The sequence below is a fragment of the Acanthamoeba castellanii genome, assembly GCF_000313135.1.
Source record: "Acanthamoeba castellanii str. Neff unplaced genomic scaffold scf7180000084769, whole genome shotgun sequence".
NCBI lineage: Eukaryota > Discosea > Longamoebia > Acanthamoebidae > Acanthamoeba > Acanthamoeba castellanii.
The window spans coordinates 484,477-499,441 of record NW_004457268.1 but is presented as its reverse complement, the minus strand read 5'-3'; the positions used below and the strand labels follow the sequence as shown (position 1 = coordinate 499,441).

General features: G+C 56.9%; 5 protein-coding genes across 5 annotated transcripts in view; 4 read left to right on the top strand and 1 right to left on the bottom strand.

Annotated features, from left to right (window-relative positions):
- Nucleotides 1-2,025: 2,025 nt before the first annotated feature.
- Nucleotides 2,026-3,955, bottom strand: ACA1_260540 (uncharacterized protein; the record flags this gene model as incomplete). The annotated part of the gene is made up of 9 exons (XM_004333635.1): nucleotides 2,026-2,107; nucleotides 2,207-2,351; nucleotides 2,469-2,566; nucleotides 2,640-2,770; nucleotides 2,892-2,948; nucleotides 3,015-3,090; nucleotides 3,164-3,397; nucleotides 3,495-3,562; nucleotides 3,875-3,955. 9 exons carry the CDS (start codon nucleotides 3,953-3,955, stop codon nucleotides 2,026-2,028), a joined length of 972 nt encoding a protein of 323 aa, XP_004333683.1.
- Nucleotides 3,956-4,126: 171 nt separating this feature from the next.
- ACA1_260530 (uncharacterized protein) lies at nucleotides 4,127-6,044 on the top strand (the record flags this gene model as incomplete). The annotated part of the gene is made up of 8 exons (XM_004333634.1): nucleotides 4,127-4,174; nucleotides 4,314-4,378; nucleotides 4,458-4,536; nucleotides 4,634-4,676; nucleotides 4,836-5,029; nucleotides 5,112-5,587; nucleotides 5,663-5,678; nucleotides 5,790-6,044. The coding sequence occupies 8 exons, from the start codon at nucleotides 4,127-4,129 to the stop codon at nucleotides 6,042-6,044; spliced, it is 1,176 nt and encodes a 391-aa protein (XP_004333682.1).
- Nucleotides 6,045-6,345: 301 nt separating this feature from the next.
- On the top strand, nucleotides 6,346-11,113 carry ACA1_260520 (Bromodomain containing protein; the record flags this gene model as incomplete). The annotated part of the gene is made up of 21 exons (XM_004333633.1): nucleotides 6,346-6,354; nucleotides 6,487-6,746; nucleotides 6,895-6,998; nucleotides 7,109-7,305; nucleotides 7,415-7,507; nucleotides 7,607-7,788; nucleotides 7,887-7,974; nucleotides 8,055-8,141; nucleotides 8,245-8,382; nucleotides 8,481-8,568; nucleotides 8,655-8,744; nucleotides 8,831-8,892; nucleotides 9,075-9,192; nucleotides 9,339-9,531; nucleotides 9,625-9,751; nucleotides 9,838-9,948; nucleotides 10,041-10,184; nucleotides 10,327-10,429; nucleotides 10,511-10,726; nucleotides 10,801-10,897; nucleotides 11,005-11,113. The coding sequence occupies 21 exons, from the start codon at nucleotides 6,346-6,348 to the stop codon at nucleotides 11,111-11,113; spliced, it is 2,616 nt and encodes an 871-aa protein (XP_004333681.1).
- Nucleotides 11,114-11,433: 320 nt separating this feature from the next.
- ACA1_260510 (ankyrin, putative) lies at nucleotides 11,434-14,126 on the top strand (the record flags this gene model as incomplete). Its single annotated transcript, XM_004333632.1, has 11 exons — nucleotides 11,434-11,487; nucleotides 11,576-11,807; nucleotides 11,917-11,998; nucleotides 12,084-12,171; nucleotides 12,260-12,346; nucleotides 12,422-12,610; nucleotides 12,737-12,845; nucleotides 12,920-13,401; nucleotides 13,449-13,596; nucleotides 13,665-13,811; nucleotides 13,912-14,126. 11 exons carry the CDS (start codon nucleotides 11,434-11,436, stop codon nucleotides 14,124-14,126), a joined length of 1,833 nt encoding a protein of 610 aa, XP_004333680.1.
- Nucleotides 14,127-14,573: 447 nt separating this feature from the next.
- The window catches only part of ACA1_260300 (uncharacterized protein), a gene marked incomplete at both ends in the record, with an annotated part of 4,693 nt that continues 4,301 nt past the window's right edge, over nucleotides 14,574-14,965 (top strand). The window contains 2 exons of the mRNA XM_004333631.1: nucleotides 14,574-14,648; nucleotides 14,752-14,889. Coding sequence (XP_004333679.1) covers nucleotides 14,574-14,648; nucleotides 14,752-14,889 — 213 coding nt within the window. The remainder of the gene's footprint in view (nucleotides 14,649-14,751; nucleotides 14,890-14,965) is intronic.

Here is a 14,965-nt window from a genome sequence, read left to right as displayed (position 1 = left end):
TAGGTTTTAATTTGAGAATAGCAAGACAAAATTGGGAGCATCTTGAGCAATGGCAGATTAAAATACCATCACAATGAGAGATATGATGCTGTAACTGGGCCATCAGTCAAGGTCTGGAATGACCAATTTCTATCATGTACATGTTTTGGTACACTTACTTTATTGCGTACGCGTACGCGATGACTACGCACATTTTTTTCGGTACTTTCCTGAACGGCTGGCACACAGAAACCATAAAAGGAAAAATCACAGCTGCTGGGAGTTAACTAGGACAAAAAGTCAATTTTTATTCTTTACACAAGCAATTCAGAGGGGCTGTTTGTCACATCTCAGTGTGGAGAGTGCCCTTCATCTCTTACTTCTTGGCCTCCTGAGGAGGTGGCTGCTCACTATGAGGGTGGCTGGAGCTGCTCTTAGTCATTCACTTGATATTGCAGCATTCATCTTCACATGATCTGTGGGGCAAGGAGGAGATAAATTAGCAAACATTCTATTGTGTATGTGTATGTGATAGAATGTCCTGCAGTTTCAAAGCATAATGGGCTTTGATAATAGCATGTATGCAATGGGGCAGTTACCTCCTTCAGGAGCTTCAACAGTTCCTTGTTGTTGGCCATGGCTGATGCAGGGTGACTTGCACCAATGCATACACAACAACAAAAACTGTAAAACCAGACACTTACTTTATTTCATACACATACACAATGACTACATGTTTGACCTACCAATACTTAGTTTATCATGTATGCATACATGATCTGGAAAATAAGAACTTTGCTTGTTTTGTGTAAGTGCTTCTCTGAACAACCTCAAACTGCACCTTGCTTATGCTTTCATACCCTCCATCAATTCCAAAATCAGTGGCCAACACACTGCCCTCACATCCAGGTCATGTTCAACCTCACACCATATTCAGTCAGTTGCACACATGCACTGAACTTCATTCTTCACATTTGTGCTGAATTGGAGCACTATTCCTGAAGTTAAAATTCCACTCCATTCCACACTGATAAAATCACTTTTAACTCCACAAATTCCAAGTTTTTATGAAATTATTTTCATCTCAAGTCCCTCAATATCACTTATCAGCAGTGGTCTAGCATGTCAAAATCACACATGCAGATCCATATCTTCAAAACTGCCCTGTAAATCAAAAATGTCAAATCTCACACAATTTTAGCACAACAAAAATTCCACAGTCATTTGTGACCTCTCATTTCAAATGACCACAAGTTCTACCTTCCCTTTGGATGGAATGGATGGACTGTTGCCAAGCATGTCCACCTTGTGCTGCTATGGAGGTGTGTTAACCACCAAGTCAGGTGGCATCTTGGTGACAGGTGGGCTATGGTGCCCCAACCCACATGACAGCCAGTGGTGGCAATCAGCTCAACAACAACCAGCAAACAAACTGACAGCCAACAAGGACAACAACCACCAGCAGGCAATAACAACCAACAAGGATAACTATAGTGACAGGAACACAAGGTGGGAAAAGGTGGATAAGTGATGTGAAAGAAGGTGAGGCAAAGGCTAAAAGAAGGTGAAATTTTCTCCTCTTTTTCAACACAATACAAGGTGGTGTTATATGAAATGGGGGTGCTGAAATTAGCTGGTGGTGTGAGGATGGGTGGCTGTTGTTGGTGGTTAGGGTGACGGCTCAGTTGGAGAGGAGGATGATGTTGTTGGCAGGGAAGTGGGTGGCCAATTGTTGAATGTCATGTGCTGGTGGGTAGGGGTCACCTGGACCCACCACAGCTCGTGCTCCCTCACACCGCTCGGCACCCATGGCTCGGTGTGAGGGAGCGGATAGGGGTGTGTGGGGCGTGCATGTTGGTGGAGTAGATGGAATGCAACATGGCTGTCTGTCTTTTTTATTGAAGATGAACAGGTCGGTCATTGGCGGTGGTGGTGATGACCACTTTAGGAGACCAAAGTCACGGTCATCGAATAATAAAAGGCAGCCGAAAGACGAAAAAACGGTGTAAAAATTAATAAATAAATACTCATCGAAACAATAGCATTCTACTTCCCTGCTGGTCGGGCAGCGATGACGTAGTCCATGCCGAAGCAGAAGCCGGCTTTGGCCTCTGGATCCGTGGCGACCCTGTGAGCACGACGCGCACACGACACGACACGACCAACGACACGACAAGTGAGATGAGGATTATTGGGCCGTGGTGCGGGGAGGGGAAGGCTTGTCTACCGGTGCTGGAGGTTCTTGACGGCCTCCAGGGTGGCCGAGCGGAGGGTGGGGTCGCGTATCTTGTGGAGCTTGTTGCGGCACAGCCGCAGCTGGTCGTCGATGGCCTCCCCCACGTACCGGATCGGAAACATCCACACGCCCTCCACTGCACCACCAAACCACCCACCATCGCCGTCAAAATACTGCCATGCGTGCGTGTGCGGTCGTGCATGTGTCGTGTGTCGTGTGTGTCGTGCGTGTCGTGCGTGTCGCGCTAACGAACCGATAAACGAGGCCCGTTCGAGCGTGCGGAGTACCCACTCGGAGGGATACTCGCGGTAGGGGCGCTCGCCGGCCATCAACAGGCAGGCGTCCCTGAGCCTTCTCTCGTGCGTGCAGTGCGAACGACATCAGTGCGGCTGAAGAGGCCAAGCGAGAGGGGGAGGGGGCGCACCGCTCGGAGTCGAGGAAGAGCTGCCCGCCGGAGCTCTTGGTTCCGTTGAGCGGCAGGTTGAGGTCCGGGATGGGCTCCTTGCCCACGAAATAGAGCCTTTTGCCCACGTATTGGCCCAGCCACTCGAATATCTTCAATGGAATGTAGACAATGTACACGCGTGTGTCGTGCCGTGTGCCGTGTGCCGTGTGCCGTGTGTCGTATAGTGTAAGTCAGCGTCAACGCACATATGCGGAGCATCGAGGAGTTCACCTGGTCCTGTCGGTAGGGCGAGAATCCGTCCATGGCGCCCAAGAGGTAATCGGCCAACTGCACACGCACGACATGTCCAGTTAACTGGCGTGATCATGCAACTCTTAATGGTCGCTAACGCACCACCACGTCAAAGACGCGGCCCTTAAGCGGGTGGTCGGCCCGGTCCCAGTTCATCAGCAGCAGCTCGTCGTCCGGCCTTGAGCAATTGAAGGGTCAGCCGAGCCCGTCGACACACACAACACACACACACACACACACATACGACAGACCTGATATAGGCCCCAAACGACTGGGTGAGCGTGGAGTGCATATTGCGGCTCGCGGTCACGGCGCTCCACCGGGTGGTGTTGAGCTGGGTGATGAAGCGCAGCGAGCCCGAGCCGGTGCCGGCGTCGAGTACCGCGCCCCAGGGCTCGTCGCTCTGGTGGTCGTGGATGCGCGACCAGATCGGGTCGGTGTGCGTGTGCTTCTTGCGGTCGGCTCGGAACCACTCGTGTGGACATCTACGCACCAGCCAGCCACCCAGCGAGTTTGGAATCCGAGTCGTGTGCGTGTGCGCGTGCGCGTGCGGTGGTGTGTGCGGGTGCGTGCGCGAGGTACCGGTGGCAAGAGACTCGCGTCTGCATCTGCTCGGCGGGCTTGGGTTCGCGCACCGAGAGCTGCGCCTGCTGCACGCATCTGAGAGTGTGTGAGCGCTTCCCGAGTGCCGGGCAGCAGAGAGAAAGAGTACACGCACATGTTGGCGCAGGTGTCGGATTGGAAGAAGCGTCGGCCGCTGCACGCTCGCACCCAAGGCGCAGGCTCCCCCGCTGGCTCTTCACCCCGCACTGCCACACATTAGCAATAATTAATTATTTCTATTTAGCTAAATATAAATAAATAAATATTGAACGCAGCTGCGTTGAGCTGTTGGACATCAAAGAATAATGACGTAGAATTAAATCAATAAAATAGACGAAAACGATCCGGAGCGGAGGGACGGTACGCGCGTCGGTCAGGCGGTAGACGTGGGGCATGAGCCGGTCGGAGTAAATGAACGCAACGGACGTAGCGATCAGCATGACTACAACTGACCGGGCAGACCAGCTCAGCCCTTGCCACCCTTGCCGCTGCCGTGGCTGCTGCTCCATCTCCAAAAAAAAAAAACACTCTTGTGCAGCTTTTGCGCAGGGCTGATTATCTGGGTTTTTTCTGGGCTTGGCTGGCCAGACAGAATTAATCGCGCGAACAAGATGGAGGAGGAATCGAAGAATCGATACGATATTACAGAAGAAGAGCTGGTACACTCCGTTTCGCTTAATCCTTCCATGTGTTTGGATTATTATAAGTACACCCGGTTTCGAAGTATATTATTTTGTTGTATATCAATAAATAATTCATTGGGGGCCGTCATTAACTCGACTCATGTCCCAACAACAGCATTCGCTCAATCGAAGAGAGCTGTTTGCCTTCAAGAAGGAATCAAGTGCTCTCAAATTTCAAACGTACGGCGAAACTGCTGTCCACGTAGCTGGGTAGCTGCACCGCCGCGGTGACTTACATTCATGTTCGTGGTGCTTGCAGACAAGGATGGCGAAAGAAGTCGGTGAGTGAGTCCATCTTCAAGAAGTGGACCAAGGACGAACACATCAAGTTTGTTGCCGTACCGCCGTCCTCCATTGCTACTCCTTCCCACCATCACTCCACGATACGTGGTCCGTCTCTAACTCTCCACCCCTCGGCCTTGCATGCACCCCCAGGGACTGAAAGAGCTCGGTCTGTCAGCCGCTGCCGAAGTGAGCGGTACCGCCTCGAGTCTATCGATTTGCCGTGCGAAGGGCTGCGTGAATTGAAGCTCACAACACGCGCACGCGCACGCACACAACACGCACACACACACACACACACACACACACACAACACACACACAAACGTTCCTTGATGAAACAAACAAAAACACAGACGGGGACTGGATCAAACTGAGCCAGCTGGTGGCGGGCCGGTCGGCCTACGACGTCAAGCTGCACGCCCGCGTCTTCTGGCAGTCGCCCGCGGCCGCGGCGGCCGAGGAACAGCAGGCGGCACAGCAAGCAGGTCTGAAGCGGGAATTCGTGCAGCCATCGCCCACCGTCGAGGCCAGAAAGAAGCAGCGGCCGGTGCGGTTCACGCTTTTTCTTTGAATCCTCTCTGTTTCCTTCTGTTTCCCACAACAACGCCGCTCTCTCCCCCTCCCTGCAGGATTCGCCAGAGGGAGAAGCTGCGCCGAAGAGCGGGAACAGTAACACGGTCGCGGTGGCAGATGAGACGATGGACGCGGTGCTGTCGGGCTCGCTCTCGCTGACGTCATCCATGCTGGGCCTCTACCTGTCGTCGGCGGCGGACGACACGCTGCCCTCCTCATCTCCGCTCACCGAACCCTCGTCCCTGGCCTCGCCCTCTTCGTCGTCGTCCGCGGCCCACTCGGCCCTGCCCTCGATGATGCCCAACAGCGCCGCGACCGGCGGCGGCGGTGCCGAGGCGTTGGTGAACCCGTTCGGGTTCGGTGGCGATGCCGTGAGCGTGGTGAACATGAACGACATCATGGCCAACCAGCTGCTGGAGGAGAACGTGCAGATCATCACCATCATCCGCGAGAACCTCGTCAACGGCAGCATCAAGATCAACTACAGCCTCATGCGCAAGTTTGCCGCCAACATCTCCCGAATACTCAAATGGTACTCGCCGCTATGCGTGCCGTGTGTTTGTGTATTACTGTGTTCATCATGGCTGATGGTGGCGCGGGTGTCCAGGCAATCGATGCAGCCGGTGTGCGCAAACATGCCTCCACTGCCGGTCAAGCTCAACACGTCTTTCCTGACATCGCCGGCCTCGTCAACATCATCGCACATTCCTCACCAGCCGCCGCCACCGCCACAGCCAGCATCTCTATTCTCCGTTCTCACTGCCATGCCTCCACTCACCTACATGACGTCGGGCGTGACCGGGTCGCCTCCGTCGCTGTTCCCTTCGTCGTCGTCTCCCTCTTCATCGGCGTCGTCGGCCCTCTCCTCGTCTTCGTCTCCGCCCTCGGCCATCCAGGGCCTGGGGGTCAACTCGACGGCGCCCATCATCATCTCCCCACCGTCGTCGCCTGGCATCATCTCGTTCGGCACTGGTCCTGCCTTCGGCTGAATACCATGCATACCATCGGTCGAAACTGTACAGAAAAGAAAGAGAAAATAATTTTCCTGGATTTTATCTTGCCCAAAGACAGATTTTTATTCTCTGCGCACGCGAGGGGGCGGGCGATCAAGCATCTCTCGATTTCGAGTGAAATTTTTAACGCGAGATGATGCAGGGTGGAGGCCAAGGGGGGCAGGGACAACCGCCGAACGGGTGGTCCGCTGGGCAGCAAGCTGCGCTCCAACGCCAGCAACAGCAGCATGCGATAACCAAGAGTTACCTAGTGATTGCGCCCCACTGTCCGTGCTTTATGCCTGAGGTACGAGAGCTGAGAGCTAATGGGCACCTTCCAACGAGCAATCTACCATCCGCCCCCTCTCCCCGTTTGTGTTTCTTTTTCTTTTTCTTTTTTATGATTAATAACATAATCTTAACCCCTTTGTGTGTGCAGTGTATGTGCACGGGATGGAAGAACCCGAACCTGCTCGCCGAAGCCAAGATCAAGGAGGCCATGGCCAACAACCAGCCGGTGCCCCAGCTGGAACGCAAGACCAGCTGCCGCGACTGCGGCCATGAGATCACGGATCACGGCAACCTGCTCTCGCTCGTCATGCCCGAGCTCAAGCGGCGCGTTATCCTCGCGCTCAAGATCAACAACATGATGCAGGTCCGCGATCGTGACCTCTCCCGCGAGATCGGGCTCCTTACAGAGTGCGTCGTCCCATCGGCCTCGTACAATCCAACACAGTTGGCTGACACATTCTCGATTCTTCTTCTTCTTCTTCTTCGCTTTTCTCCCTGTGTGTGCCGTGTCGCGTCGTGCGTGTGCGTGTCGTGCGTGCGCCCAAACACTCGGCAGGCAACTCAACCGAGTGCCACCGCCCCCGCAGCCCCAGGGGCAGCCAGCGCTCAACCCAAACGCGATGGGCATGCAGATGGCCCAGCAGGGAGGAATGCCGCCCGGTACATACCATCTTTGCCGACATACAGATCTTCTCTCCCTCGTTTCAAGCTCGCACCGCCTACTGATCGATGACGGCGTGTGCTGGCTGCGCATCCCCAACCATTCTCAGTGATGAGCGGTGGAATGCCGATGGGCGGCGGCATGGGCGGAGGAATGCAGATGGGCGGAGGAATGGGCGGAGGAATGCAGATGGGCGGCATGGGCGGTCGCCCGCCCCACATGGGCGGCGGCATGCCTCCCGGCGCCATGGGGATGCCCCAAGACGGCAGCGGCATGCAGGGTATGGGTCCGAACCCCACAGCTGCGGTACTACGCCCTCTCTCTCTCTCTCTCTCCCCTCCTCTTTGGGTCTCTCTTGCCATCTGCCCATGGGGGTAACTGACCGACCGACTGACTGACTTGTCGTCGTCGGCAGCATTACAACCAAACGCCTACATCGCCGCCTGGGGGCTACTTCCCTGGCCAGGACTCTGGTGGACCGCCCTTTGAGAAGCCCGTCATTTCACAGGTGCGTAGTCATTTATCAATGGTTGATTCAAGCACGCATACAAGCAACTGACCGCTGTGTGTCGTGTTGTTCGTTGTGTCGTGTGTCGTGTGTCGGCAGATTATGCGCAACTACGTGAACGCGTACAAGCTGATCCCGAAGATCAGCGAGGTGCAGAAGCAGAACATCGAGCGCATATCCCTGCTGCTCATCAACGCCATCGACAACCACCAGCTGCGACCGCCTCAAGACGACGATCCTCCGCACGACCCGCAATACGACCCCATGCTCGCCTACCAAAGGTCTTGATAACCAACCCTCTACCATCTTCGTGCGTGCGTGCGTGCGTGCCAGAGAGAGAGAGAGAGTTTCGTGCTGATTCAACCTTTGGTGTTGACAGGTGGCTGGCCTACTGCGATCCGACCAAGATCGGCAAGTACAAGACGTCGGAGGTCTTTGGGTTCCACATGCTGCGCGCTGTGTTCGCGGTTCGCTCTCCCGCCTTCTTACACGCACACGACAGCCACGTAATGGTTTTTTTTTATAATATTATCTTGCGCGTCTGCAGCAAGTCAAAAACTCGTTTGTACAGAGCAGCATGGGCCACAAGGAGATTCAATCTCTTCTGCCTTCTTTCGTGCGCAACCTGGAGAAGGTTAGCCCCTCGTCTTTCTTTGCGGTCTTCTTCGTTCTTCGTCGTTATTCACCGTCGTCATGGTCGATTCAAACGGTTTCGCCCTCTTCTCGCCCCGAATCAGGAGCTGCACAAGGACGTGTCGAGCATTCTCGACGAGGGCCTCCTGCAGCGATTCGAGCAGTACCGTAACCGGTACCGCCAGCAGCAACAGCAGGGGCTGATGGGCCAGATGCCCGGCGGCATGCAGCAGCACCCCATGGTACGCCTCCCTAGCGGCTCCGCAGCGTTGTGTACCGAGTGCGTGCCGAGAGTGTGGAGTCGGTACTGTACTGAAAGTGGCCGCGCGCCGCGGCACAGATGGGACAGCAGTCGCCCACGGGTATGATGCCGCAGTCGCCCGTCGGATTTGCGGGATCGCAGCTTCAGTCCCCATCACAGCCCAGTGGTAACCACCACCACCCACCACGGAGCTCTTGGTGACTGATGACTGGACAAACTCACGCTTGTTGTGTGTCGTGTCGTGTCGTGTAGCAGAGGCAAGTGGTCAGGTGAAAAAGAAGCGGAAGCACAAGGAAGAGCCCTCTGTCGGCCTCAAGAAGAAGATTAAGATCGAACCTGTCGGTAGTCGTAGCTTGCCCACCATCCGTACGAATGTCCCCCTCTGTCGAGTACTCACCAAAAAAATTTGTCCGCACACCGCATTGCAGTGCCCCCGGATGACGGCGACACAACGCCAGGCGCGTGGATCATCTCGAATGTGCCCAACGAAGTACGAATAGAACACACGCAGCACGCTACACACACACACGACACACACACACACACACACACCACGCTCACCACACACCACACACACCACACACACACACACCACACACACACACACACACACACAACTTTCTTGGTGGCTAATCGGTGACACCGTGACACGACATCAACCACCAACCACAGAAAGAGCCGGGGCTGTTGTACTGGGGCCGATCGCGCATCTCGCTCGGGCCGGAGAAGAAGGAGGACGAGAAGGACGGCGAAGGGCGCGGCCGCGGTGGCAAGGGCAAGGCCAAGACCGGTACAATCCCCCCTCCCCTCCCCGAAACGAAACGAAACGAAAACAGGAATAACAGAATCTCAAACGAATTCCAAATTCATTTGCCTTGGGTACGGGCTCTCACCCTCCCCAATCTCTCGTGTGTGCCGTGTGTGCCACGTCAGCAGCAACGACAGCGATCAAGGAGGAGGAGGACAGGAAGGAGGAGCCGAAGCCGCAGACGGCGACGTTCGAGTTCCGGGTGGTGGCCAACGACAACATCCGGCAGCACATGTTCTACCTGGTCGACCTCAAGAACATCTTCTCGCGCCAGCTCCCCAAGATGCCCCGCGAATACATCTCCCGCCTCGTCTTTGACAAGTACTACCTACTGCACCCCCCCCCCAAACCTTCCTGCTGGCATATGCTATGCAAGGAATTTACATCCTTCTTCTTCCTCCTCCTCCTTCATAGGAACCACCGTTCGCTGGTGTGTCTGCGCGACGGGAAGGTGATCGGCGGGATCTGCTTCCGCCCCTTCCCCGAGAACGGGTTCCTCGAGATCGCCTTCCTCGCCGTCTCCGTCGACTTCCAAATTCGAGTGCGCACCCACCACCACACGCTTTTCTTTTTCTATTTCTATTTCATTTTCGTTGTCTAGCTCACGCGGCGCGCGCACATTGGCAGGGCATTGGCAGGCATGTGCTGAACCACCTGAAGGAGTTTGCGAAGACGCAGCAGCTGTACTACTTCCTCACCTACGCCGACAACTACGCCATCGGCTTCTTCAAGAAGCTCGTACGAACACTCTTCTTCTTTCTTCTTCTTGCGCTGTACAGCAGTGACGACAACGTTGATGGTGGCGTGGTGGTGGTGTGTGGGGTTAACAGGGCTTCACGGAGGAGATCACGCTGGACAAGAAGCGATGGGTGGGGGTGATCAAGGACTACGACGCCGGCACGCCCATGGAGTGCGTCATCTCGCCCCTCATCCGCTACCTCGACCTCCCCGTCATCATCAAGAGGCAACGCGAGGTACGCTACACCCTTTGTTTGGCGAAGCCGCACCACCCATCCAGCTGCTGACTTTTCCGCACACGACTAACGCACTTGCGACACACCACACGACACACACGCGCACGACACGCACACATTGCGCTCTTTCCAGGTGGTGCAGAGTGCGATCAAGAGCATCAGCAGCCTGTACGAGGTGGTGCGACCGGGGCTCAACTTCCAGAGGAAGCTCAAGCGGATCAAGATCCAGGACATCCCCGGCATGAGTACGCTCGTCTTCGCCACCAACTCTTTTTCTCTTTTTTTCCCTTTTTTTCTTCGTTTCCTTCCCTTCCGTGTTTAACCAGCGAGGCGCCGGTCGGTGGGTGTTGTGGGAGCAGAGGAGTCGACGTGGCGGGCGACCGCGACCCCGCAGCAGGAGGAGGAGAACATCGAGTACCTGCACGAGGTACTCAAGCAGCAGCTCAAGTCCATCCAGGCCCATGCCTCCGCGTGGCCCTTCCTCAAGCCCGTCTCCCGTAAGGAGGCCCCGCACTACCACGAAATCATCAAGGACCCCATCGGTACCGCCACCGCAACACACAACAAACGACACACGACACACAGACACGACACGCACTCACACCGCAAACGACAGACCTGGAGACGATGGAGAAGCGGCTGGCCGCGGGACAGTACTACATCACCCAGGACATCTTCATCGCCGACCTTCGGCGCATGTTCGCCAACTGCCGGTACGTCCGCAATTTTTTTATTGTATTTCGGAAAATAATAATAAGAAATATAATATATAACCATCAACAATGATTGTCTCACATTTCCGTTTCTTATTATTGCGCAGGACTTACAACGCGCCGGAGACGGTGTACTACAAGTGCGCGGACCAGCTGGACAAGTACGTCGACGAGCTGTTCCACCTGCCGCCTGCCAAGAAGCGGCCTGTGGACTGATCAAGCACCCGAATCGTCCAATGGTCGATGTTGGCGCGAAGACTAAACTCTTGTGCCGGCCTTCTCGACCACGAGCCAGGCGCGTTGTGGTGTGTACAGACATCAAACGCGACGCGCATGGTCTTGATGTGTTTAACTTCCAACAACAAAGGGGCCGGACCACAGACAGCAACATGTTCATCCTCTTCATGTGCGTGGTGCTCTTGGTTGCCGCTGTTCCAGATCTTCAGCGTGCGCGTTGGCCAGTGCTGACGTGGCAATTACAGTTTAAAACTGCATTTTGTGGGTGGTTTCTTTTGCCCCAACTTTCGCGTTGCACAATGGACGACAGCAAGGACTCTTCACTCGCTGCGCAGCTCTACGCTGCAGCAAAGGTGCACACCATCTCATTCTTTTTTAACCAAATCATTTATTTTGTAATCTGTTCAAATTGTGATTCCACTGTTTAATGTTGTGTGCCAGGAGGGAGAGGTGGCGCGAGTGAAGGAGCTCATGGCAGCGGGGGCCGGTCCGGACCAGCCCGTGACCACTGCGGGCGGTCGCGAGACGGCCCTCGTGGGCGCCATCACGGCGGCCGTTGCCGACAACACGGCCGTGCTGGCCGCCCTGCTCGCCGCCGCGCCCACGCTCGACCAGGCGGCCAAGGGCGAGGCCCTCCTCGCCGCTGCCAAGTACGGCCGGGCCGACTACATGCGTACACCTCCTTCTCTCCTGACCTACCATGTGTCGTCTCTCACCTGCGTGTGTCGTGTCATGCGTGTCGTGTTGTGTCGTGCGTGTCGTGTGCGCTGGGAGATTGGCAGAGATGCTGCTGGCGGCCGGTGCGGATCCGAACGTCCGCGAGGCGGCCTACGGCAACACGCCACTCATGCTGGCCGCCCTGCGGTGCGCCACCACTCTGACTCGCGCCGCGCCACTTGCCCGCATGCGAGTGGCTCGACCGACATAACTGTCTGACTGGGGGACACAGGTCGTGCGCCAGCGCGGTCAAGGAGCTAATCGAACGAGGGGCCGACGTCAACGCCCAGAATCGGCTGGGCGACACGGCTCTGCACAAGGTACCCCCTCGAATCCATGATGATGATGGTGATGGTGATAATGATGATGATGACGATGATGATGATGACCACATACATGTGCGATCAGGCGGCGGCCGAACCCGGAGCATCGACGCAATGCGTCGAAATGCTGTTGGCGTGTCCCAGCATCAGTCTAGTGCTGGCCAACAACAACGTGCGGCGACACGACACGCACGACACGCACGACACGCATGCAGGACAAGCTTCTCACATGTGTGGTCTGCTCTAGGGGCAGAGTGCGCTGTGCCGGGCGATCAACCGGGGCAACGTCGACGCGGTCCGGCTGCTGGTCCGAGCCGTGAATGGGCTCGAGTCCGATCTACAGAGAAGGGCCGAGATAGCCCGCGCGCTGCTGTGTGCGGCCAGGGAGGACCAGCAGCTGCCCGCCCTGCAGGCCATCCTGCAGGACGCCCCACCCGTGCGTGTACCTCGCCCCCATCAGAACCGGCCTTGGAGCTGACCGGCGCGTCGTGTGTCATTGGTCGTTGCTCGACGCGTCGTGTTGTGCGATGTCGTGTCGTGTCGTGTCGTGTGCGGTCCGTAGGGTAGTGTGGCGCTGAGGGACGAGCTGGGCAATACTGCGCTCCACGTCGCCGGCACTCGTTCGCCCGGTAACACCACTTCCAAGGCCGCACATGCGCAAGCCCTCATCGGTATTCCGACCACGCACCACCGCACACGCACGCACGCGCGCAAGTCCTCATCATGCACCGCGCATCGTTCGCAGAGCACGGCGCGGATGTGAACGCGACCAACGACGACGGAGAAACGCCGCTGCACACGAACGTGCAGCAGTCGGCATCGTACGAATTCCTGAAATGCCTCGTGGACCACGGGGCCGACGTCACCGCCCGCGACGCCGCCGGCCGCTCCGTGCTCCACCGCGCCCTGCTCGCCCACTCCCTCCCGGCCCTCAAGCTGCTCCTGTGTGGCGTCAGCAATGTTGCCGACACGATCGACGCCGGCCTGGAGCTCACCGCCGACTCGCAGGGCGACTCGCTCCTGCACAAGCTGGCCCGCTCCGAGGAGTACGCGGTCGAGTGCCTGCCGCGAGTGGTCGAGCTTCTGGCGGCCCGCGGGGTGCAATCGCTGCCATGGAACCAACAGAACGGCCAGGGCTCGACCTGTTTGCACGTCGCCCTGCGACACCAGAACGCCGCCGCCGTGCAGTACCTGGTCGCGCTGCAGCCGGGGGTCGACATCGAGAGCGTGCGCGACCAGGAGGGCCATCGGTGGTCGATCTGCTCCTGGCCGAGCTGGACCTCACCACCCTGCTCACGCTCGTCGAGCGGCGCGGCATGGGCTGGATGGACGCGCGCGTCAAGCAGACCATCGTCGACGCGCGCGACCAGGACTCTGGTCACTCGCTCCTGCACAAGGCTGTCGTCAGCGGCTCACTCGAAGGTACGTTTGTGTCGTGTCGTGTCGTGTCGTGTGTCGTTCTCACGGTGAACGATAGGAACTCGCCAAAGGGGTGGTGTTGTGTCTCGAGCTCGGGTTCGACGTCAACCAGGCCGTGGCTTCGGAGTTCGTTGATGCCTACAGCACCGGCGGAACTCCGTTGCATCTGGCGGTCGAACATGACCACGAACCCATCGTGCGCCACCTGTTGACCCACGGTACACACAACACAACACACACAACACACAACCACAACACACACACACAACGTCAAGATGTGTAATTGAAGCGTATTCTAACCCAACAAAACAACAACAGGCGCCCAGGTGAACAGCCAGGAGGACTACCACAAGAACGCCCCGGTGCACGTCGCGGCGCGCGAGGCGCGGATCTCGCTCCTGCGGCTGCTTCTCGCCTCGGGCGCCGATCCGGCTATCACAAACCGGCACGACGAGCGCGCGGTTGACCTGACCGAGAGCCCCGAGTGCGCGGCCCTGCTCCAAACCGCCAGCGCCACACGACAAGAAGACTGAGCGCGAACCAACGTTGGTTTTGAGCGCCGAAACCAACAAGAAGAGTTTTGGTTTCTTTTTAGGTCAGGCGTACCGGGACGTTGTTGCGGGTCAACCAACACTGGCCGCGCGCGTGTGATCTTCCCATTTTCGCTGCTATCGACCGGGCAGGGCGTGGCACGCTGCATTTGGCGGGGGTGCTATTCCATTTGTGGGTTCCCCTGTACTCAAAGTTGGGGGGGGAGGGAAGAAGAGGCAGGACCAACCCGAGTCTGGTCTCGACCTGGCCGCCGTTGTCCTCTCACGCTCCCTGAGAAGAAGAGAGAGGAAGAAGAAGGAGAGAATCCGCGAATCATCCTCATCCTCTTCTTCAGAATCAAGGGACAATCAGAGAGAGAGAGAGAAGGAGAAGAGAAAGCTACCAGGGGTAAGAAGCCTGTTGTAGAAAAAAAGAGAGCAAGAACAGGGATGATGATTCGTTTCCCCTGTATCTTGGTTGCCCTCCTGGGCTTCCTTTGCCTGGCCTCCGCCATGGACTTCCAGGTTCTTCACCTCCTTCATCTACTTGAGCGTGTTCTAGCTGGACAGATGATGTGTTGGTTGGGGGGGGGATTGAGGACTAAGCGCGACATGTCTGGGCGCGCAGGCCACCGACTCGGCGTCCCTTGCGCGGGCCATCGCCTCGGCCAACAAGCTCACGGGCGCGCACACGATCATGATCGGAGATGGGCGCTCGAACGTCCTGATCCACCTGGATTCCGACCTGCCTGCCATCACCCGGTCGGTGCGATTCACCTCAACCTCCACCGTCATCCGCGGAAACAACAATGTCGGGCTGCGCTTCAGTGCTGGTACGCCCC